Genomic DNA, 26,071 nt, shown 5'->3' on the forward strand with positions numbered 1-26,071 from the left:
GTGTGTGTGTGTGTGTGTGTGTGTGTGTGTGTGTGTGTGTGTGTGTGTGTGTGTGTGTGTGCGTGTGCGTGTGCGTGTGCGTGTGCGTGTGCGTGTGCGTGTGTGTGTGTGTGTGTGTTTGATGCACAACAAAGCATTACAGTGTGAAAGTACAGACAGGCTGGCAGTATACATCAGGGAAAGCCACACTATGGGAGCAACAACAGCTACTTAGAGCTTGAGAAAGAGCTAGTGAGAGAGAGAGTGAGAGAGAGAGAGAGAGAGAGTGAGTTACAGGATTTATTTTATCTATGGTGTTTTTGTTATAAATGGGCCCCTCTCATTGATTGATTGATTGAGTACTTCCCTGCTTGTTGTTTGCAAGAGGTCTGTACTGTACTGTATTCTCCATTCTTTCTTGTTTTAAATGAGTTGAGGGCTGGGGGTGGGGGTGGGAGATGGTGAATAAGCTAACTGTACCTGTACGTGTACGGTATGTGTATTGTGTGTTTGTATTGTTTGTAATGTTTTAGTTATGTGTATTTGCATGTAATGTTTACCTATGTGTATACTGTAGAATGCTAAAAGGATAACACAAAAATATTCAACTTAACGTAAAACATACAATACATACAATACATTCAGTGGTGGAAAAAGTACTCACATTTTTTACTCAAGCAGAAATAGCCTACTCTGTTAGGCACCCACACCAAAGTACTTATGAGAGTGGAATCCCCATTCCGCCAATTCATTTCAATGGAAAGGGGGTGGTTTCATGCCAGTAGAGGACAGATAAATTCTCTGGTTTTCCCCCTCTGACCAATCAGGTGAATCGAAGGCGGAATGGGGAGGGTTCTGGAAGTGACTGACAGGCGTGGCACTGGCTTTGGGACAGAATGCGCTCTTTGCGTTTTTAATCAGCCGCGCACAAAAAGAGTTTATCCGCTGGTGACCATACTTCGTGTGGGTGCAGCCTTACAAGTAAAAGTCCGGAATTCAAAATGTACTTGAGTAAAAGTACAAAAATATTGGCAAAATAATACTTGTAAAAGTATAAAATGTTTGAAAATAGCCAAGGTAGAAAATAGGGCTAAAGTGATTTATATATCTACAAAGTAACTAGTGATTAAAGTTTTCAAATAAATGTACAGTAGTGGAGTAAAAGTACAATATTTGGATCTGAGATGTAGTAAAAGATGTAAGTAAAAGTATTGGAAATTGGAAATACTCAAGTAAAGTACAAATACCTCAAAGGTACAGTACTTAACTAAATGTTCTTAGTTACTTTACACCACTGAATACACTCCTGTAGTATTTTCGGTGTGGAGGCACCTTAGTAACATCAGCAACGACACTAAAAGCAATACTAGATACAGTACATTTACAGAAAAAAGGGGAGGGGGCGACGGAATGACATTTTCCCCATGTTTGTGCCGAATCGAGGGGGAACAAGGTCAGAGGAGCTCCCTCTGGTGCTGTGCTGGGTGCTGGGTGTCTCTCACTCTAGAGAAGTAGTTTGACAGGTGCTCATTACATTTAGAAGCAAACAAATTATGGAATACCAATAAAAAGCATTTTGATGCTCATTGTCGCAGACTCCCGAGATCACGTGTACTTTCTGCAACAAACGTCCGTGTCCAACAGTTTGTAAGATTAGCTCTGGACTAATTCACTGTGAGGGGGTTGGCCAACTAATTTATTTGTATTGTTTTTTTAACTGTGTTGTGTTTTTAGGATTTTTAACTTCTTATAGTTTTTTCACTGCATTCTATTTCTACTGATTTCTACTTTTTTTTTCATCATGCCATTTTTTATGACAAATCTGTATGAATGTATGGCAACTGGAGCTGTTGAACAGAACACATTTACTTCTAGATTAATCTATCTACTCATTCACTTTCAGTAGGAGTTATTTATGCAACTGCACACGTCTCTTCGGAGACTAAATGTGACATAACCGACTATGTGCGACAAGAACACAAACTCCATCCACGCATTCGCTTGCCACTCCTCAGTCCACAGAATCTCTGACAGATCATATGTTTGATAATACATGTAACCATGTTTCAAATATGCAGAAGTGAAGTCATGAAACACATGTGTGAAACAGGGACCCTGCACATGATCCAATTATGACATTAATATTAGACAATAGACATGCGTGCCATATAGCTTCCCCAGCCTGCAGCTTTGTCAATCATATCAGCCTTATAAGTGTAGCAAGTTAAGTGACATGTTTCTGCAACCACTGGGTCTATTATTTGATCCTCTGGCATGGCTGACATTTAACGCGAGCTTAGATATCCAGGCCAGGAACGTGCAGAGAATGTTAGAGAGGCTGAAATTCCTAAAGGGGCCTTTTGGTGAAGATATCAAAAATAGCAGACCTCCAAGCTCACAACGCGTCACGCTGTGACGCGTTGTGAGTTTGGAGGTCGGCTATTTTCAGTGCTTGATACCACACTGAACTAAGCATAATCAAGTCAACACTGGAGATGTGACATAATGACATGGATTTCTACACAGAGAGGGCTATTCTTTCAACATAAGAGAGTTTGGACAAGGCAATTCTCTTGAATGCTGCCTTCAGGTATGGCATGGAAAGAGGGCATTTGCATTTCTTTTACCATAGTAAAAACTGCATTCATGGTTGGGACTGGAGAGGGCACTTTTTACAGACTGGATAAAAGGGCAGGGGCTCAAGCCCCCTTTGATGTCTATGTGTGCATGTGCCTGATCCAAGCTGTAAAGGCAAGTATACGACACAATTCTAACTTCATGCAACTCTTTGAACAACTTGCATCCATGATGGTTAATATGTCAGAATGATTAAAGTGCTGATGGAGAATACAACTGGAGTTTGTGGAGCACGGTTTCATTCTGTCTGTAGGTGGTATTCAGCTTCTTATGGAAGTCACCATTGTTGTTTGTACAGCACTTCTGCTGTGCAGGGCTGTTCAGTGGAAGTAGCTGCAGCACAGAGCTCATGCTGCATCTTTGAATGCCCCCAATAAAATTTAAATGTTTCCATTCCACCTATATAACCCTTTTGTACCTTCTTCATTTTCCTCTTTTTCACACCAACACACACACGCACACGCACACGCACGCACGCACGCACGCACGCACGCACACACGCACGCACACACGCACGCACGCACACACACACACACACACACACACACACACACACACACACACACACACACACACACACCCACGCATCTCTATCTATGTCTTCTTCCAGAGATGATCCGTTCTTCCACGCCCTTCCCATTGGTCAGCCTCTTCTTCATGTTCATCGGCTTCGTCCTCAGCAACATCGGTCACATCCGACCCCACCGCACCATACTGGCCTTTGTCTCCGGAATCTTCTTCATCCTCTCAGGTGTGGTACATGCACTGCAACATTATATACAGTATACTGTATGACTGCAGCCAGCACATGTTTACATGAAGAATAGAACAAATGATAGTTTGCATTTATCAAGGACAGACTGCCTAAAGAGTTGCAGTTGAGAAAGAGAAGGCAATAATAACATGTTTGAATTGTAAATAGAATTTGAATACTAAAACCGGTTTCTGGGGATGGATGAAATGGTCCTGTGCATCGTTGGTATAAATTGAAGTAAATCGTCACTGTCGGGCAGAAACCTCGTATCTCCAAGTTTCAAATTTGTAAATTGTTTCGCGCCCTGCTTCATCATACAAGGCCGTCGCACAAAACTAGTGAAAACAGCCGATCTACAAGCACACAACGCCTCGCACCGTGAGGCGTTGTGTGCTTGTAGATCTGCTATTTTCACTAGTTTAGTTCATTTTTAAAATGATAAATACAAAACGAACGGTCTTGGACATACAAGGTTTTCACCCGACAACAACGAAATACTGTATGCATAATTTTTTCCCTCTCTCTTCCCCTGTCCCTCGTCCTGCCTCAGGTCTGTCTCTGGTGGTAGGTCTGGTGTTGTACATCTCCAGTATTAATGATGAAATGTTGAACAGGACCAAAAGCAAAGAGGCCTATATCAGCTACAAGTACAGCTGGTCCTTTGCCTTCGCCGCCATCTCTTTCCTTCTCACTGAGGTAACTGAGACTGATGTGTGCAGTTCATACAGTTCATATAAAGACGATTTTAAACTTTTATGGGAATACATTTGTACACACAAGTGGCGAAACTTAGGCTACAGTCTATAATTCTCATCTTCACGTGACCACTTACTCATCATGCACTTTGCTTGCTTGAGAGGCATAAAACAGTGTTAAATCTTGGCCCTCATGATGCTAAGACTCATGTGAGTTTGTTTCTGAAATGCACTGGATGCCATCTGGTAAGCATGTGTTCAAAATGTGTCGATATTCAATTGAGTAAACGAATGTTGGTAACAAGCTAACAGAACCATTACACCACTGTCGTCCATTAAAGGGAAATATGATAGATTGTAATTTACACATGCACTGCTGACTCACAAACAAAACATTAATTGGGCGCATTATCTGCACTACTGTTTACATCACAGTATCAAAAATAAATAAATAAATGAACTTGAGCTATTACTCAGCCATGTGACAGAAAGATGATTATAGTCTTAATGGATTCCTTCCTCAGGGAATCTAGACATGGGACTATTATGTCTATGGGACATAATTATGGTGATCTATAGGAGCCATTAGTGTTATACACCAGGACGTGAAAATAATCACCAGGGGAAACAGAGACACGTGACAGAGCTTGTATTTTGACAGTGTAACACAGGGAAAAACAGAGAAAATTTAGAGAACAAAAACCCCTAATAATAATTATAAAAAATGTCTAATAAGTAAGTGAAGTAAAAGTAAAAACGTCGTCTACGTTTTGTATACATTTCTGTGTCTGCATGTGCATGTGTGTACTGTATGTGTGTACACATACCTGCATTCATCCTTGTTGTCATGCATGTTGTCTGCATGTCTTTACCCATTAAAACCGGGAAAACATCTGTGTCGTTTTAGATTTTAGTTTAGTAAACTTTCACTCTTGTAGATCGGCTATTTTCGGCTAAAGTTCTCCTCAGAAATGGGATGTGAGGGTTCAAGTTGTTAATTTAAAAGAATGATTCTATCACAAAGTTTTGGCAGCCCCCCTGTAGTAACTCTGAGGACCCCCTAGGGGTCCCGGACCCCCTGTTGAAGACACATGGTTTAACATGTTGTGTCCCCTCCCTCCAGACTGCAGGCGTCATGTCGGTGTACCTGTTCATGAAGCGCTACACGGCCGAGGAGATGTACCGCCCCCACCACCAGGGCTACTACCGGCCACGCCTCAGCAACTGCTCCGAATACTCCGGACAGTTCCTCCACCCGGACGCTGTGGCCGGCGCAGGCCGCGGGCGCAGCCCCTCGGCCATCTCCTCCGAAGCCTCCCTCCAGATGAGCTCCACCTCCACGTACCCCGCCCTCCTCAAATGTCCCGAGTACGAACAGATGTCCTCGTCGCCGTGCTGAACGGGGGGGTCGCGCTCACTTATTGGCAGATTATAGACAGAGGCTTTTTCGGGGGGTCTCAAAGTTGTTTGACTATCTCTCCTCCTCCTCTATTAGTCCCAATACGAACCGGTGCAGACTTATTTTGTCTCTGGGTCTGTGGGGAATCCTAAGTCCATATATTGACTCTATACTGTATCTTTGGTGACTAGCAGTCTGATGAGCCACATCTACAGTGAGTAGGGTGACGTTGACATATATAGAGGCCAGAAGCTAGAGTCACTTTAGCCTGTCTACCCAATCAAGTAGGAAAAAGAGGGAGTACACGTATACATTAAACCTGGAGGGTGAAAGTGCACCCTGGAGGTGAAACGGTGACCCATTTTCCTTTAGAAGAGCCAAGATCCTGTTAGCCTGGTTGATAGTGAAGATATCTTATCTCCAGGAAAAGGATTCTATCAGGGTTGGTTGAGGGGGAGTGATTGCACTAGGAAAACAAATTGGATTTGACTTGGTTTTGTAACCTAACTTCAACTTGAGATCTTTTTTCTTTTCCAAATTGTTCACAGATAAATCTGGAGCGTTAATTTAGTGTCTGGATTGTCGAAATGGGTCGACACATTTAGATTGTACACAAGATCTGGCCCATGTGCTTGTGCTAAACACATCCTAACCAGTCATTATCAATCCAGGCTGTTGTGTTTTGCAATGCAGTGGGGTGCATGTGTAATACACTTTTTTGTATTGTATCTGCTCTTATGTACCTCACAACCCTGGTTTTCATTTGTTTATGTCAAACAAACACATTCTCACTCAAATACTGTAAATCCGCTTGGTCACGTCCTGAATCACTTTCCATGGCCAGCGATGCCCTCTATAGTGTATACTGTAGCTCATCCATATGCTTCAGCCAGACTAAGCAAGACTAAGATCATGTTTTACCAACACCATTCTGTGAGTTAAGGTTGGTGTTGTGGAGTTGTTTTCTGGGCAGAGATGCCCCACCAAGAGAGGTGGCATTGAACTCATCTATTCTTCCCTGCTTCTATACCCTATTAGCATGTCTGTGTAAAATGTAACTTTTACTCAATGCAAGAGGTAGCAGCTCTTAACAAAAGATGAGCATTCCTTTTGCTACGGTGAATAGACAAAAAGATTGATATTCACCATCTAAATTCATTGGGTTGAAGTCATATTCTCTCTTATAGCCATAACAGGCCTTTCCTAAATGTTTCTTTGCTATATACAGTATGTGGTATGATTCACAATGTTTATTGAAATTCCAGTTTGATTTATTTTTCATTGCTCTACTCTCAGCACTTTACTACTATTGTCAATACAGAGTTAAAGTTTGTATTTTGTGTACAGAAAATCACCAAGAAGCTGCTAGCCCATTATAACCAAACAAACAGAGATTAGTTCATGGTAATGCCCCTGTCCAGAAACGTTTGGCCATAAAGGCAAAAATATTTACAGTATATTAAAATATTTTTCAAAATTTCAAAATGTGGAAAGGAGAAAGGTGAAAATGTTGGCTGTGTTATATGGGTAAGATGAATGCATATATGATGATGGAATGTGATGGAAAGTATCTGATAGCTTGATATCAAGCGTCATGTTGAATGTAAGATTTGGTGAAGGAAACAATGGCGACCTAAACAATATTTCACTGTGCACAGTGAAATACCTCTCATACAGATAACAGTATATTACCTCAACATTATAAAGTATTAGTAGTTATCGCGTGAGTGATGCAGTCGTTGCACAGCTCTGCAATGTGTTAAACAAACTAAATCTACAGTTTAGACAAACTCAAATCCAAAGGAGATGTCACAAGACGATACGTTTACTGTATAGTATATTTGGATTGAATATAGACATTTCAGTTTGTGTTAAGTATGAATAAACATATTATGGAATTATATTTTGTCTTGTGCTAGAATGTCTATATGCAGTAGTTGCAGTAGTGATATATTACTAACAGCATAATTATTGTTCATAATGTTGCATGGTTTAAGCTTCACATATTGCTGGCATGCAATGAATTTCCATAACATTAAGATGTACCTCTATATGTACTGTACTGACCAAGTACGGTTTCATTTCTTATTTTTTGGGGGGGCTTTTGTATACTTGCAGTTGGGAGGTATATTTAGAAATGTGTTGATTGTAAAGACTTTATAGGCATGTACAGTATGTAGATTCCAGTTTCATAGTTGAGTAGAGTGAGAAATATTACATTTGTGACTACTGCATCCTGTTCAGAATGTGAGCTTTTACATAATGCCATATAACTAATATAGGCTACTGTAATAAAAAGTGATATTATACTGTAGGTGTAAATGTTATCGGTTTATTTCTATTGTCCAAGGGAATCATTTTCATAAGTCAATTGTGCAATGTGCTGTGTGTTCTCAATAAAATAAAATGTAATGGGATTTTATAAAGAAATGCACAACAACACGACTCCTTTTTTGCATGTTTCTGCAGATTTTCTCAATTGTGTTCCTCAAATTACATCTCAACGAATGGAAAACATTTGTGACATTATCAAGAGTTTAGCCTATAGCTCAAAGCCTTCTGTAATGTTAAAGCAATTCAATTCGATTCAATTGAGCTTTATTGGCATGAGAAAACATAAATGTACATTGCCTAAGCAAGTGTCAAAATATAATAAAAACTGCTGTGGTTTAAAATAAGTGAGTAACTGCACTGGACTTATGTCCTGTAGCACAATGTCTCCCTCTATTGAGAGACAGAAAATCAACATAAATGGAACTGTGCCTATTAGGGAGGGAGTCCACTTTTTATTATAGGATGTTAATTATAATCAGTTGTCTGCAAACATATAAAAGGATCAATATTACAATAGTGACTGACCATGATACTGACAAGATACTGACCATGTATCTGACGATGATACTGACAAGAAGATACTGACCATGACTGACAAGAAGATACTGACCATGATACTGACAAGATACTGACCATGATACTGACCATGATGATACTGACAAGATACTGACCATGAATGATACTGTCAAGATATCGACCATGATACTGACAAGATACTGACCATGATACTGACAAGATACTGACCATGATACTGACAAGATACTGACCATGATACTGACAAGATAAGATCTGACCATGATACTGACCAAGATACTGACCATTTACTGACATGAGACTGACATGAGACTGACATGAGACTGATATGATAGTACTGAACTGGCAACGGAAGAGAAATCTGACTTCGGCTATTTATTATTTGAATCCATTGTGTCAAAAAAGGAAGAATTCTTATTTTTGGTCAGAAATCACGTCTTTAGTAGGCCTATTTAAGTGAATGTGGCCCTGCCCTGATTAGAATGATGCAGTTGGGAAACCACTCAAGACTGTATGAACTGCTGTTGATGAATTTGGAGCTAATGGCGAAATTATCAAATTAGGGGAAGGCTGTGTGTGTCTCTTCAGTAGGCCTACATGATGTAGGAGTTCAGGTACTAAATGTGTGCTAGTGTTGTACTTTCATTTGTGTTTAATTTGAAATATTACTTCATACCTGTGCTTCGCTACACTATCACTTGCCAACAACCCCCTCTAGTGGTTGTATACAGACAGGCACTGGTCCTCCCATAAAACATGAATAAGGAATGCATTCTTTTAATCAGTCATTCATTGAAAAAAATGAAAAGAAAATAATTAAAGACCATTTGGTTTATTTATGCAGTAGTGGAAGAAGTACTCTGTTTACATGAGTAAACGTAGAAATACTCTGTTGCAAGTAACAGTCTGTTATTCAAAATGTACTTGAGTAAAATAATTAGTATATTGGCATCAAAATATAAAAAAGTCATTGTGCAGAATGTCCAATTTCACAATGTTCCAAAATGTAGGCCTATAAAACAGTGTACATTTTGAGCTTGTAGATTTTTGCAAGTGGCCAAAATGCATAGGAACTTTAGGAAGCAGTTAAAGTATCTTTTGTAATAATAATCAAAATAGTAACTACAGTTTTACTGTAAATGCAATTTATTTTGTATTGTATTTGACTGTTTTTTTATGATATTTTCTGCATACTAGCCTTTTATTTGTCAATCTTATATGAGTTTAAAAAAAAGGATCCCAATTGAAACAAGCCAAAGGCTTTCTGGTGTTTATCCTTTTAGTTGACCTTGTCATGTACCCTTTTCCTATGCAAACCTCTAAAGTCTTCAATCAATCAATCAATCAATCAATCAATCAATCAATCAATCAATCAATCAATCAATCAATCAACTAAATAATTGTAGTGGAGTAAAAGTACAATATTTCCCTCAGTGATGTATTGGAGTAGAAGTGAGTAGCCTAGGCCTATTGAAATTGGCTACTCCACTAAAGTAAAACATATATAATTAATATAAATAATATTAATGTATTTGCTTGTACAAAAACACAAACTTCAACCCAACCGTGTACTGAGTTAACAAATCTTCCCCAACAGAACTGTCTATAAAAAGCAGTTTGCATGCAATGTGTCTGCATGCCTATGATAAACACTATGTCTATGATGGGAAAAGTACTAAAATGTTTTACTTTTCAAATGTATAAAAGATCGGTAGCACTTTACAATAATGACCTGTTATAAAGCATTTATAAACATTTATAACACATTAATAAGCAACTTGTAGATGAGTAATAATGAATGAACAAGCGGTTAATACATGTTTATTTAAACATTTATAACTATATTTAATAATCATTTATAAATTGTTAGTAACTAGTGAACTATTCATGAATAAGCCATTTGTAAACAATTATAAATATATTTTAAATCATTTGTAACCAAAGTTATTTAGTATTTATAAGCTATTTAGAGATAAATAACTAATCATTTACAAGCTATTCATATACATTGGTAAATGTTTAGTAAAACATTTATAACCCTTTTTATGCCTTTGTAAATGATTATTAAAACATTAATAACACAGTTATAAGTTATTTGTAGATAAGGAACTAATCATAGACAAGCTATTTATATACTAATTCATTATTTACAACTGTCTATTTATGTGGCCTCCATTTTTGTTCATGTTTAACAAATGCTTTGTAAAGCATTCCTAAATTATCTATAAATCATTGCTAGATGTTATCAAGAGCCCTAATGTAAAGTGAAGACACTTCATAATCTACAACTGTCTGTTAACGTGGTCTTCACTTTACACTACCAATGATTTATAGATATTTTAGGAATGTTTTACAAAGCATTTGTTAAACATGAACTGTCTGTTAACGTGGTCTTCACTTTACACTACCAATGATTTATAGATATTTTAGGAATGTTTTACAAAGCATTTGTTAAACATGAACAAAAATGGAGGCCACATAAATAGACAGTTGTAAATAATGAATTAGTATATAAATAGCTTGTCTATGATTAGTTTCTTATCTACAAATAACTTATAACTGTGTTATTAATGTTTTAATAATCATTTACAAAGGCATAAAAAGGGTTATAAATGTTTTACTAAACATTTACCAATGTATATGAATAGCTTGTAAATGATTAGTTATTTATCTCTAAATAGCTTATAAATACTAAATAACTTTGGTTACAAATGATTTAAAATATATTTATAATTGTTTATAAATGGCTTATTCATGAATAGTTCACTAGTTACTAACAATTTATAAATGATTATTAAATATAGTTATAAATGTTTAAATAAACATGTATTAACCGCTTGTTCATTCATTATTACTCATCTACAAGTTGCTTATTAATGTGTTATAAATGTTTATAAATGCTTTATAACAGGTCATTATTGTAAAGTGCTACCAAAAGATCTTTTGAAAATAGTACATCTCCAAGCTCACAACGCATAGCATTGCGTATTGTGAGCTTGTAGATTGGCTATTTTCAAATGGCCGAAATGTATGGGGTTGAAGTGGCTAATGTCTTGTAATAATAATCAAGTGGAGTAAAAAGTACAATATTTGCCTCTGAGATAGCCTAGAAGTAAAAGTATTGAAAATTGGAACTACTACTTTTTTTATATCAATAAATAAATAAATCATTGAAATTGTACTTAAGTACAGTACTTGAGAAAATGTACTTAGTTATTTTACACCAGTGGATAAACAAAATCCAGCTGGGCCCCAGGGAACATCTGTAGTGTCTGTCTTTGCCTCAGGATGAATTCTATCACATAATGGACAGATAGGAACCTTGACTTGAGGCTGTCACATAGATTTATCAGAGAATCTGTATGATTACATATCCTGCCATCACACATCTGCTCAACCTTGACTGACAAGTTATTTCTTATCACCACAGATGTGTTTTGACTCATAGTGTGTGTGTGTGTGTGTGTGTGTGTGTGTGTGTGTGTGTGTGTGTGTGTGTGTGTGTGTGTGTGTGTGTCTGTGTGTGTGTGTGTGTGTGTGTGTGTGTGTGTGTGTGTGTGTGTGTGTGTGTGTGTGTGTGTGTGTGTGTGTGTGTGTGTGTGTGTGTGTGTGTGTGTGTGTTTTCCAGCGGTCCCCAGCTAATTTGTTTCACTACTTTAACAATGAATACATACTGTAGGCGATTTTCAAATAGCCGATGACAGACCCTTCAAGGCTGAGCTTGTAGATCTCCCATGTTCAACAAATGCTTTCATACTGTATGGGGGTCGTTGACATAAAAAGTTTGAGAACCTCTGTAGTGTCTATACTGTATGTAAGGCAGTTTATTTCAAACCTGACTTACTCGTTAATGCACCTGCATCACAGATCTTGGATGGTTCGTGCCTGGGTGTGTAGAACTATCTTGTTAGCCCTAAAATCCATTCCCAGTGGGACTGGGACTGAACATTTGTAACTAAAATGTTGCTTCTGGGGATTCCCTGGAACGAAATATTTAGCGATGGGTGTCTGTGGCCAAATACATATCATTTTGGGGGACCTTCACATGAAAAGGTTTGAGCACCACTGACATAGAAACATAGGTTTTTCAAAAAACCTTAGAAGGATTTGAAATAAGACACACATTTTCACGATTTTTCAAAAATAGCAGATCTACAAACTGTGAGCTTGTATATCTGCTCTTTTTTAATAGTTAAAGCACAAAATAATGCGTAATAATGCGTGCATGGGGGGCCCGCAGTGAATTGTACCCAGGGCCCAGAATTTGGTGCGACACCCCTGCCCATAGTCATCCCATAGTCTTCCTGTCATGAGTCAAGGGACTTGATAATTATTTTGCAACATTGTGGTTGCTCTCTAGTGGCCAATCTATACCTTTTCACCTGGCTTTTGGGTTCTGTTCTCCCCCTTCCCTTGTTAACACCACACAATGTGACTTGTTTCTGTGATATTGCCCTGATTGGATGTCTGTGTGTGTACTGTCTTTGAAGGTGCAACCCAGGTTCAATTTTGTCTTTAAGGGTTCACTTTAGAGTTCATCCCATAGTCATCCCCTAGTCATCCCATAGTTATCCCATAGTCATCCCCTAGTCATCCCATAGTTATCCCATAGTCATCCCCTAGTCATCCCATATGTCCTTGTGTGAAAGTAACATTTCTTGTAGTTTCATATATTTTTGAAACTTTCATATATTCTAGATATATTGCACATTCAGTGAATTATTTAAAAGCTTTTTTGTTAATTTTTTTTTTCTTTTTTCCCCCTTTTTTTATGGCATACAGCTCATGAATATCAAAAGAAGTCCATATTTCAAAATATTACAATAAGAACAAAGTCAGATTTGCTTGAAGTCCAGTGGGAGGTTTCCACAGTCAGTTATGATTTGAGGTTCTATGGCATCTGCAATGCTTTTTTACACAATATTATTTTTTTCTTTTCTTTTTTTGATGGATGTGTATACTCATACTATAGTATAGGGCATCCCATAGTCATACTGTCAGCTACTCGTCATCAAAATGATGGGTAAATCAAAGATTTACAGTCCTAGCAAAATTATATAGTCCAAAAAGTAGGCCAATTCTTTGAAAAATGTAGGAATTGTGTGTGTGTATAGGGTTGCCAACTCCCGGTGTGTATCACCAACTGGGACTCCCTTTTTTGCAGGTGTTTCGGTTTGATTCCGTCTAAACGTGAACATTTAACTTCACTTTAACTTAACTTCACTATGCTTAACCCTAACCATAGAGTTAACCCACCCTGGGCACGATATGACTTCTGGTTGGTTCTAGCTGAAGTGGCGGAAGTGCTGCGTTTAACGGAAGTTACGTCATGAGTTGCAGTCTTGTTTACATCCCCCAGCGAAACAAACACAAATATGTAGATTGTAGGTAGCTCTTAACTAGCTCTTAATAGGTGTAACGTTGTCCGAATCGCTGTTTTTGTTTCTATATTGTTTATTGCGAACGCGGGAGTAGTAGAACAGATTTCTTTCATTGGGGAATACATTTGCAGGGAAAAAAGACAACTTCTGGGACAATGCAGCCCCACCTCCTAGAACTCTCTCTGCTTCATATCTTGACCAGGCTTCCCTCTTCGCAGATGAGTAAGCCTGGCTATGTGAGCCTCTGTGTTACCATGTCACTGTTATTAACTTTTTGTCAGACAATGGGCTTATTTGTTCATGTGAATAAAATAACCCCAAAAGTCCTAAACCATCATGTTACTGTTAAGTGTTTAACCCCTGAGGTAGTCTGACATCACATTCTGGCTTCACTTTGATGTCACACTAACAGAATCCCTTTTATGCCCATATATAGAAATCCCTGATGTCATCAATATTAAGCCCATATCTAAAAGGACTTCATATGGGAATGCCCATATATGGAGGCCACATCTGCCACATACCACACTAACAGAATCCATATAGGCCTGTATGGCCAAGACAGATGGCCAAGACAGCCCATATCTCTGTGGCTGGTTCAACAGACAGAGATCTCCATGTATGGGCATAAAATGGTATGATGTCAGATGTCATAAACATCAAATAACGAATAACTGAGTAACTATGTTTGGGCTCTCACAGCATATCTCCATATACAGTACATGGATGGGCACCAGGGGTCTCCATATATGGGTAACAGGTCCGTAATAGTTCCCTGATGTCATCAATATTAAGCCCATAGCTAGCAGGACTTCATATGGGAATGCCCGCAGTTTACTCTGGTCCGATTCCGATATACATCACTGGCCAGATGGCCAAGAATTGGCATCTGAGGCGTCTTACTTGTATGTGTTACTATAGTGTTAGGCCTTACCTGGTTGGGACAAGTGAGATTCCTTACAAAGACATAAAAAACACTATAGGGGGGAGGCTTTTGCGTGTCCAGGCCCAGGGGCCTTTTTTTCCCTCATAATCAGGGAAGCATCACAGTAAGCACCATATAGTACCATAGATGACAGCTCACTCTGGCCTGCTGCTCTCACACAGAATGGTAAACATTTTGGGCTGCCTGCTCCAAACATCGCCCCTCCCTCCTCCTGTGCGCCCTGCCCTGCCCTTTGGACTGGCGGAGACAATGCATTATATTGTGAGTGCCCGCGCGCCTACTGTGCGCTCGCCGATTAATTCGTTTTATGTAGCCTAATAAATAGACTACATAATTGCAAGTCAGGCTATCAGTCAGGACTGGACTGTTTGAACCCAGGACAGAACAATTTCGTCACTTTGTATTTTTTTCCATTGCCGTTTCCCATTGGCTTGACAGTAGTCTTGGAAGGTGTGGTCTGGATAGAAGATGTTGTGGTCTTGTCAAATCGCATGCATTTAGCCTACTATTGAAAGATAAGGGGAAGTCGATCAATAAGTGTGGGCTATACTATTTTTCATTCAATCATCATTCATTCAGTGTGAGGCTGCTCCTGCTCACATTTCCACCTGTAGCCGAATCCAAAGCATGCTGATGAACTTGGGAGAATAGCGCGCAACAGAATCTGAAACCATCCAACCTGATCTCAGTCGAGACGCGCCGAACTCCGACTTAAGTTTATTGAAAGTGGAATATATGCATTGACTTGGAAATATCTGTAAAGATCGGAAGGAAGAATGCGATATTGTAAATATTTGGACGCGCCCGCAGCTGGAGTATCGCTTTGAGAGAGTGGAGAATATCGTTATTATGAGCCGCCATGGCGTGCAGTGACAGAGGAGTTCAGACTTTGCTGACCATTGTAGGCGCTTTTTCTGCTTTCAGCCTTATGACCATCGCCATCGGCACCGATTACTGGCTTTACAACCGGGCATACGTCTGCAACGCCACTAATGTCACTGGCACCGACGACACGCCAACCAAGAAAGTTAAAGGCGACCTGACGCACTCCGGACTGTGGAGAGTCTGCTGCATCGAAGGTGCGTTCCAATAGCCTACCTAACTTAGATTTAGTTCTTATTCCTCAAGTTATATAGCCTAGTTGAAGATATATACCATATGCCTATAGCTTAAATAGTAATAGCAATGTTAATGTTGTTTTATTGTCCAACTGAAGCGCCCAATAATCCTATAGGTTTCTGTTAGGCTACTACTACTATTACTACTACTACTACTAGCCTACTACTACTACTACTACTACTACTACTACTACTACTAGACCTACTACTTACTACTATTATTATTGTTATTAGTATTACCCCTATACAATTTTCTATTCACTTTCATTACAGTCCTATACCATGAAATTGCTTACCGGTGATATGAAACAATTATATTTTTTCGTCGTTCAAGTGCCTACAGTGAATTAAGCTATCTGCACAAAACAAAACCCTGTTGCTGGCAAACCGATTTCAGCTGCAAGGAGACAAAAACCTAACTTTCATTGAGCGCTTGTTCATTGACGTTTGGGAAAAGCTGAAATGAAACATAAAACTATTAATTGTGACAAGCTGAACCTACGCATTTTGGCCCATTTAGCGAAGAATGTTAACAGTTAAAAGTAAACTGAGTTATTGGAGATGAATGAACAATCCCAAGACAAAACCACGCCACCCAAAATGCAGACCGCTGCTCTGAGTGTCGCTGTCCATCGATGATAGTGCTGAAATGTCCACATGAGTAGCCTACTGCCAGTCGGCTATTAGTCATAATAGCAGTGGTGTAAAGTAACTAAGTAGCTACATTTACTCAAGTACTGTACTTAACTTAAATACCCTTTTGAGGAATTTGTAACCTTAGCTCGAGTATTTCCATAGAACAGAGTATTACTTCTACTTCACAACATCTCGGATCCTACGTGTGTTTTTGACTCAATAAAGTATATATATATATAGGTCTATATATATATATATATATATATATATATATATATATTGTACTTTTACTCCACTACGTTTATTTGAAAACTTTATAGTTACTTTGCAGATATAAATTATAATATTACAAAATATACATTAACCACTTGTCTTTAGCCCTATTTTATACCTAGACATTTTGTACTTTGAGTACATTTTGATGCCAACACTTTCATATAGGTCTACCTTTACACAAGTACATTTTGAATTCCGGACTTGTAACAGGGAGTATTTCCATATTACAGTATTTGATACTTTTACTTGAGTAATAAATGTGAGTACCTTTTCCACCTTTGCATATTAGTTGACTGTGACATGTCTCAGCAGTTCCAGAATCTCACAGGTGATACATTCTGGAATGTGTTCTATATTGTGAACCAGCGGTCTACAATATGCTCTTTCATCAGTCCCACCAACCTCTCTCTCTTTTCCCATCCCATCCTACAGTATACACTATGCCAGGGGTCTTCAACGTTTTCAGGCCAAGGACCCCTTAGCTGAGAGAGAGATGCAGGGACCCCCAGTTACCATATAGTTTCATTGTTTGACAGCACAATCATCAGTGTATTTTGGTTTCATGTCAATTTGTGTTTTCTGATATTTTACCACCTGAACCGTCAATACTTGACCTTTCACTTTGTAGTTAGTCTGCTCTTTTTTCCCCTCTACACCCAACCTCTTTGCCGAAAATAGCCGATCTACAAGCTCACAACGCCTCGCAGCGCGAGGCGTTGTGAGCTTGTAGATCTGCTATTTTGGCTAAAGTTCTCAGAATAAGGACACTAGGGTTCAAGTGGTTAATATAAAAAAGGAGAAAAAAAGGTTTCTATCACTCAAAGATTTGGAGGACCCCCTGTTGAAGACCCATGCACTATGCAGTTTATACCCTGTCCATAGTGTGCAGGAGATTTGAGAAGGTGTCTAAATACCTCTGTCAGAGGGATCATTGTTTCCCCAAAGGGTACACCTGGTGAAATCAGGAGGGTCTAACACCATGCGATTACAACCATCACATCTGACATTGTTTATATAGTAAAAACATTTTATGTATGTAAAAGTTGGGAAAGATGGGGAAAAGGTGGTGGACGTAAATGCTTTATAATCCCTCGGTTACCCTGGCTAGCACCATAGCAGAGTGCCAGACTGTCTCAGTAAGTGGATGTGATTGCGAGGTGCCTGTGTACATGCTTTGTGCTGCATGTAAAAACAGGATGAGCTTCACTGACGACGGCGGATAGCCTTTTAAAGGAAAGCAAAGTCTTGTCTTGTAGTCACTCATGAATGAAACAAGATCTCCCACTTAAGCAGCTCATCATCTCAGACCACAGAGCTGGAGAGCTTACAAGGCCTCAGCAACATCAAAGTGATAAACACACCTGTTGATTTATTGTCTGTGTGTGTGTGTGTGTGTGTGTGTGTGTGTGTGTGTGTGTGTGTGTGTGTGTGTGTGTGTGTGTGTGTGTGTGTGTGTGTGTGTGTGTGTGTGTGTGTGTGTGTGTGTGTGTGTGTGTGTTTCAGGAAATTTCAGTGTGTGTGTGTGTGTGTGTGTGTGTGTGTGTGTGTGTGTGTGTGTGTGTGTGTGTGTGTGTGTGTGTGTGTGTGTGTGTGTGTGTGTGTGTGCATGGGCGCACGTTTGTGCGATTTATGTGTGTGTAAGTGTGTGTGTGTGTGTGTGTGTGTGTGTGTGTGTGTGTGTGTGTGTGTGTGTGTGTGTGTGTGTGTGTGCATGCGTGTTGGTCTGGTGAATGCATTAATAAGATGTCAAACAGGCGTACTCTGAGGAATGAAGCGAGCGAGGTGACTGTGGGGTGCCAGGAGTAGGTTGCCATGGTGAATCTATGCTGAGTAATAAAAGATGAGCTCTGCTCTCTCAGATGGAGTCTAGGGACCCCCACTCCCTGCACCCACCCTATACCCCACTTCTCTCTGTCTCTGTCTCTGTCTCTGTCTCTGTCTCTGTCTCTGTCTTTGTCTCAGTCTCTCTCTCTCTCTCTCTCTCTCTCTCTCTCTCTCTCTCTCTCTCTCTGTCTCTCTCTCTATTCCTTCATTTTACTCTTCCTTTCCTTTTGGATCAGACACAGGCAGTCAAATGGATTCATTTGCTTCCAAAGACAAAAACAACTCTAGAAGCGTGCAAACTGGCGATTTAAGCGCATTAGACAACACAAGGGTTAGGGTTGTGTTGTTTATCCACTATTTACACAAAGGGCATGTGGTCCAGAGAGACGGCAAATGAAAGAGGAAACCAAAGGAGAAAACATGGACCAAGACAGCATGTGGTTACATTATTTCACCAATGGATGAATGTATACTGAGACAAGAGATGCATTTTGGACTCTAGGTCATTGGGATCACTCCGGATCCATCTCTCAATTTCTCTCACTCCATCCCTCAATTTCTCTGTCTAAGACTCCCTAATCTGGAGATAAGAGACATACACAAACTTTTGAAAGGCAATCGTAGCCAATCAGGAGGGAATTTTGGAATGACGGTTTTCTATGAGTGTATTTTTTGCAAACCCCAATCATGTTTGTCCATTCTTCCATAAATTAACTCAATTCCCTGCTAAATGTACATCTTACCAGGTAACATACTGTACATACAGTATACAAAGAAACTCTTCCACCGATTAGGATGTTAAGGAATGTACAATTACCTATACATTTACAGGCAATTGATTTGCACATTTTTATGCTTGATTGATTATATTCACAGGTGATGAAGTGAGCTCAGAATTGTATTTAGATCCTTTATTCCAGATCATCATTGAGCCAGACATCATATAAAGACAAGGGTTAGACAGGAGGAGGGTGGGTACCTTTGGTAACAATTACTGAACTACAGGACATACAAGGTACCTGTATATGGAGTGATTATTAACACAGGCCTTTTCTGATCTTTTCACATGAATTTGGGATATATTATTTGAGGTTTAGCCGTTTGTGATCAGATGACTAATGTGATAAAACTATTTGGAAAGCATTTTGGAAAAATATCCAACTTTATATTTGCCAAGTAACTAGTAACTAAAGTTTTCAAATAAGTGTAGTGGAGTAAAAATACAATATTTAGATGCGAGATGTAGTGGAGTAGAAGTAAAAGTATTGGAAATTGGAAATACTCAAGTAAAGTACAAATACCCCAAAATGTTACTTACGTACAGTACTTAAGTAAATGTAATTAGTTACTTTACACCACTGGCCATGACAGAGTAGCACGGCATATGATTAGCAGTTGTACATTATCCATACTGTTACTGTCATCCTCCTATCCCTACTATACATTGAGTGTGTCCCTCCCTCCATCCGACAGATTGTTATTAAAGAGGCGGTGCCATAGTTTTGTACTTTTTCTGGTTTTCATGTGTCTAGGAGGTTGACAGTACTTCACCCTGGTGTGGTTGTTATGAGCAATTATGTATTCCCTTTGTATTTGGGGTTTCTTCCTGGAGGCTGACACCTTGTGGGTCACAAGTGGATAGTCAACATGAATCAGAAAAGTAATGGCATGTACACAGCATAGTTTCTGGAAAGAGAGAGAAAGATAAATAAATATCACCCTGATCAGCTCAGTAGTATGCGAAATTAGACCCAGAAAGCCCCCCCCCCCCCCCCCCCCCCCCCCACACACACACACACACACACACACACACACACACACACACGTACGCACGTACAAACGCTTGAATGTCCTGGTGGAGATGAATGAATAATGATAATATGCATACCGGTAAGTGCCAGACATCACTCCTTCACTCAAACGCAACTACTGTAGCTATGATTTTTACTACAAACTGTTCTATCTCTTTTTTCTCAATCAAACCTTTCAATATTCATGGCCTGGCAATGTTTTATTCTCTTAAAAGTGAAGGGAACATTTTTCAGCCAAAAGAATAGACAGTGCCTCAGGGGCTCAGGGGAACGTCAGCGCAAAGCTGCTTGTCCTCAAATGGCTTCTCACGGTGTTACTGGTTTCTCACGGTGTTAGCTAATTCCTTGGTTTGATTGGAAGGTTTGATGTTTTGCAGAAGTTAGCCTGTCATTGGAGGGTCAATGTATTTCTGTATTCATTTTTTCATTGAGATTTAAGTTTGTTTTAGTTTCGCTCAAAGCGCATCCTTTTCCTCCCCTCAGGCATCAACAAAGGCAGCTGTTTCCGGATCAATCATTTCCCAAATGACAATGGCTATGACACGGACAGCTCAGAGTACATCTTGCGTAAGTCCCTGCTACTCCACCTCTTCACCTTCACAAAGAGGAAGGATGAGTTATTACTATGGTACTTATATTGTGTCATGACTGCTGCTGCACCTCATCCATAAAAGCTTGGTTTCGCTTTCAGTACAGTAATTGGAGCTGTGGATATAATGAAGTGTATTGTGTGGGGATGAGTAAGTACGGTACGTCTCCAACATGACATTGTTGATGAATGTGCAAACTCATGTTACCATAGCAGCCCACTATAGAGCACCCATAAAGCCTTGCATTATACTTAATATTGATGACATCAGGGAACTCCATATATGGGCATAAAAGGGATTCTGTTAGTGTGACATCAAAGTGAAGCCAGAGCGTGATGTCAGAGCAGCAAACCCATACTGTTAAGAGGGGTTCCCCTGACATCACAGTGACGTCAGAGCATGATGTCAGAGCGACAAACCCAAAGAACCACAGTGTCAGGTGTTATAGACAGAGATAAGCTGTGACCGTTCACATACTAATCAGCGACCTACGGTTGCAATAACTCCATGGCTTCAGCCCGGTCCCACCCCATTCACTATAAAATAAATTAAGGTTAAATATTTCCAAAAATATAAAACAGAATCAAATGTCTGAGTTACTATGGCCTTCTGGCAACATGAACAACACTTTTAGCACTGATAATGTAATTGTTTGATTTGCCTCAGACAAATAAAGAGTGGCAAAAACATACAGTAATACTCCCCTTGTGCGTGCGTGCGTGCGTGCGTGCGTGTGTGTGTGTGTGTGTGTGTGTGTGTGTGTGTGTGTGTGTGTGTGTGTGTGTGTGTGTGTGTGCGACCATGCGTGTGTGTGTGTGTGTGTGTGTGTGTGTGTGTGTGTGTGTGTGTGTGTGTGTGTGTGTGTGTGTGTGTGTGTGTGCGTGCGTGCGTGCGTGCGTGCGTGCGTGCGTGCGCGTGTGTGTTGATGCTGCATGCATGTGTCTTCGTGTGTCAGTGTCCCCATGATTCCATTAATTGTAGCCACAGATGCGTTCAGCCACAGGGCTAATGATGTTAGCACTCATCATATTTCCATGCCCTGCTCAATTCTCTCAAAGTCAAATTATATATTAACCCTTTGTGTATATCCCCCTTATCCTGCGGGTCTGAAATGTCTCAAGTTATGGTCTGCATTGCTCTGATCAAGGCAATATAGGGCTATATTTGAAGGCTGTGTAGTGGTCTGAAAATCGAGCTTTATTTAAAAAGAGCTTTTAGCAACCAGGTTTAAGGTAACATTATATACTAATGTGATATTTATTGTACAGTATTAACATGGCCTGGTCCGCATTCCTTTGTGCGGTATTGCTCCTTCCTTTGTGGTACCTACATTTAACACATCCTAACTATCAGGAGCAGTGAGTACTGTAGGTCTGGGGCAGCACCTCAGGGAGTTGTTAGGGGTTAACGTCTTGCGCAGAGGCACTTCGGCACATAAACCGGGGCCAAGACACAAACCGGGGACCTTCTGTTTCCCAAGTGACTTCTCTACCCACTCAGTTACAGCCACCCACTGTGGCCTACTGTGCTACTGTTCTTAAGCACTGTTAATGTGAGATAATATTGTATTACGGAGCACACATTGTGTTCATGTGCTATGTCCCATGTGTGATGTTGGAACTAAGCTGAATGCCACGCTGTACCAAAGGCAAATAAACAAACACTGTGTATTGCCTACTGGTCTCAATGAGGATATTGATTTAATGTGTTTTTTGTGACTGTTTAAGTTCTTCTTTTCTTTTGTGTAACAATTGTTGATTATTTGGTATTCTTTATGATTTGGTATTCTTTATTGTTATGTATTTGGTTTTGTATTTGTGTACATGTATTGAGGCCTTTTTGGCTAACTCTATACTATCGTCATGATTCATGGATGTCTTGGTCTGACACGGAGGTGCGTTGATTCTCATGCATTCTTATGTAATTACACAATCAGGCCCCACCTCAATTGACACTTGCTAATTGACTAGTCCCAGTGTGTATATAGAGTGTGTCTGTTTTGTATCTCTTCAGTACACAGCCCTGATGATGACCAGCCTCTGGTCGAAACATGTCGGTTTTTAAACACTGAAATAAAGTTGTTCCTCCTTTTTTAAACTCGAGTGCCTGGATCACTTTTTTCCTTTTTGATGACTTGATCCCGTCGATCCAAGAGCACCATTTATACTCGTTTTTACTACTTATACTCTCTGACGAGCACCTGGTTTTCTCTCTCTCTCACTGTGTATTGCCTTGTTGCAGTCGCCAAAACCAAAAAAGCAAACCAATTTCTGATACGCGAGAAATAGACCAAGCTTTTGCGCAGACATTTTAATATTCTGCTTGCTTGTTGACTCCTCTATAGACTATAGTCAACACGTACGGTGGTGTCCTGTTGACTTTGTCCTCAAAGGTACCTATGGGTTTGGTTTTGCCAGAGGTTCTGTTCTGTTTACTCTACCCCTTTGTTTTTTCAAAGGGTGGAGTTTAGGCTAAAACACGCGTCTGGCCCGTGGATGAATGGCAACACTACATCTTGAAATAAGGAATCTGGGGGCGTTCCAGTTCCAACCTAATTTAGGTACCTATAGGATTCTATGGAAACCAGTTTGGCAAGCGGGACAATCTCAACCGGAGACCACTACCTACATATAGGATATGTATGGTCTATTATGAAGTTACCTTCTGTATGAATACAAAAATGTTTGCACTGAGGAAGAAAATTGAGTGACCATATGTCAAACAAACTATATTTCACCAATAATACAATAAAAAATAGCTTCTGATAACATTTTATGCAAGAAAGGGTCCTGTATCTACCCAATATCTATTAATTCAGCATTCAACAGCTATAGTAAACACAATTCAGGAGCTCACTTGCAGTAGGAGAAAGAATTACTCATCTGTTGTAGCTAGCTTGAATCTTGAGGCGATGCTCATTTGCATAAACATGGAACAATTTATCTTTTGTTTGTTGCCCTGTGGTCACAAAATCGCAGCAATGTTCTTAACAGGCATACCGTCGCTCAGTGTAGCTCTGTTTTCATTTTTGGTGTGGGCGGCCCTTTGAGGAGGATGTCACATCCTCTTCTCCCACCTAAACCCTCCCTCCCCTCCCCCCAGGTATCGTGCGTGCGTCAAGCCTCTTCCCCATTCTCAGCACCATTCTGCTCCTGTTGGGTGGGCTGTGCGTCGGGGTAGGACGCATGTACAGCAGCAAAAACAACATCCTGCTCAGCGGCGGCATCCTGTTTGTGGCCGCAGGTACAGTAGGACAAGCTTTGTAAGACATTACTACAGATTCACACATACTGTACACACAGCTGGACATGAAAGCATGTGAATAAGTATAGTCAAGGCAACAAGCTTATATATATATATACAAATGCATACAAACAAATAGGCTACAAAGGCTCAGCAGGGTCTTCAATGTTTTCAGGCCAAGGACCCCTTAGCTATAACGTTTTCCTCAGAATAGGGATGTGAGGGTTCAAGTTGTTCATATAAAAAATTATCCTGTTGTAACTCTGAGGAAGACCCCTGCTGTACTGTACACGCAGCTGGACATGAAAGCATGTGAATAAGTATATAGTCATGGCAACAAGCATATATATATATATATATATATATATATATATATATAAATATATATATATATACAAAGGCTCAGAATCAGATACAATTACACTCAGTAAAACGAAGAGAACTACCTACAGTATAGTACATACTACATAGCCTGGCATTGCGAGACCGTGGAGGAACTTGGGAGTGAATCCCACGTGATCAGTCTGGCATTGCCAGGCTACGTAGTGCATACAATTGAGTCTAAATACACTCACGGTCAGATGCATATCATTTTGATTATCCAACCGAGGGCCAGCAGCATATCTGATGATGTTTGGTAACAAGGGCAATGCTTTGCGATTTCGACACGGGAAGTTCTTTCAGCTGTGAAGTCAGTCGTGGCAATACTTCAGCGCACTGATCATATGTTTACTTACACACGCACGCACACACGCATGCACACACACACACACACACACACACACACACACACACACACACACACACACACACACACACACACACACACACACACACACACACACACACACACACACACACATACACCTGCGTAAACCTCCCAATGCCTGCTTTTGTCATTTATGTGCATCAGGCTTCACAAATCCATGGTCTGGTGCTTTGATTTTCTCACTCTGCCGCTCTCTCTTTCTCTCTCGCCAGGCCTGAGTAACATCATCGGCATCATCGTCTACATCTCCAGCAACGCCGGGGACCCCAGTGACAAGAAGGACGAGGAAAAGAGGAACCAGTACAACTACGGCTGGTCCTTCTACTTCGGCGCGCTGTCTTTCATCGTGGCAGAGTCGGTGGGCGTCCTCGCCATCAACATCTACATCGAGAAGAACAAGGAGACACGCTTCCGCGCGCGCCGCGACTTCGTCAAGGCCGCGTCGTCCTCGTCGCCGTACTCCCGCATCCCCAGCTACCGTTACCGCCGGAGGCGCTCGCGGTCAAGCTCCAGGTCACTGGACCCGTCCCGCGAGCCGTCGCCAGTGGGGATGAAGATGGTCGGAGGGAGCGCCGCAGGAGGAGGCATGGGCATGGGGCTGCCGATGGGCGATATGTCTCTGTACGCCCTTGGCAGGGACCCCATGAAGGTGGGCAGCGGCAGGGCAGGGCCCTACAGCCCTGAGAGGGACGTAGGATTTTTACAAGTCCACAATTGTTTCCAGAAGGATGCGAAAGATGGCGCCAACAGAAGGACCACACCAGTATGAGGTCTGAAGCACGTGCAAGGCCGCTCATGTCCGCTGTTGCATTTTGCAAAGGTCAGAGCTCACCCTAAAAGTCTGAGGAAGAGCTACCAGGCTGGAAGCGTCACCTGGGGGGTAACTCAATAAAACACTTGTGGAGCTTGATCCAGTGTGTGGACTCTATTTCTGTCCAGTGCATGGCACTTTATCTTTTGGATGTGAGTGCAATTGTTTAGGTTTTTGCCAGAGTTCACGCAAGAATCAATGTTCGCTCTGGAGGAAATGCTCTGCATTTGTATAGCGCCTTTATCCAAAGCGCTTTACAATGTGTGTTGTATATACTTATTCATGCACACAGTCACACACCGACGGCAGAGGAAACCATGCAAGGCACCAACCT

The 26,071-nt window shown here is 40.5% G+C and overlaps 2 protein-coding genes across 2 annotated transcripts in view; both read left to right on the forward strand.

Moving 5' to 3' along the window:
- The window catches only part of LOC308281288 (voltage-dependent calcium channel gamma-5 subunit), a gene marked incomplete at both ends in the record, with an annotated part of 16,592 nt that extends 11,128 nt beyond the window's left edge, over positions 1–5,464 (forward strand). Inside the window, 3 exons of the mRNA XM_080721431.1 lie at positions 3,227–3,367; positions 3,921–4,066; positions 5,189–5,464. Coding sequence (XP_080577557.1) covers positions 3,227–3,367; positions 3,921–4,066; positions 5,189–5,464 — 563 coding nt within the window. The remainder of the gene's footprint in view (positions 1–3,226; positions 3,368–3,920; positions 4,067–5,188) is intronic.
- Positions 5,465–15,518: 10,054 nt separating this feature from the next.
- cacng4b (calcium channel, voltage-dependent, gamma subunit 4b) lies at positions 15,519–25,695 on the forward strand (the record flags this gene model as incomplete). The annotated part of the gene is made up of 4 exons (XM_080721430.1): positions 15,519–15,738; positions 20,808–20,891; positions 24,017–24,157; positions 25,139–25,695. The coding sequence occupies 4 exons, from the start codon at positions 15,519–15,521 to the stop codon at positions 25,693–25,695; spliced, it is 1,002 nt and encodes a 333-aa protein (XP_080577556.1).
- Between the last annotated feature and the right edge of the window lie 376 nt (positions 25,696–26,071).

The sequence above is a fragment of the Nannobrachium achirus genome (assembly GCF_963921795.1).
Source record: "Nannobrachium achirus genome assembly, chromosome: 3".
Taxonomy (NCBI): Eukaryota; Metazoa; Chordata; class Actinopteri; order Myctophiformes; family Myctophidae; genus Nannobrachium; species Nannobrachium achirus.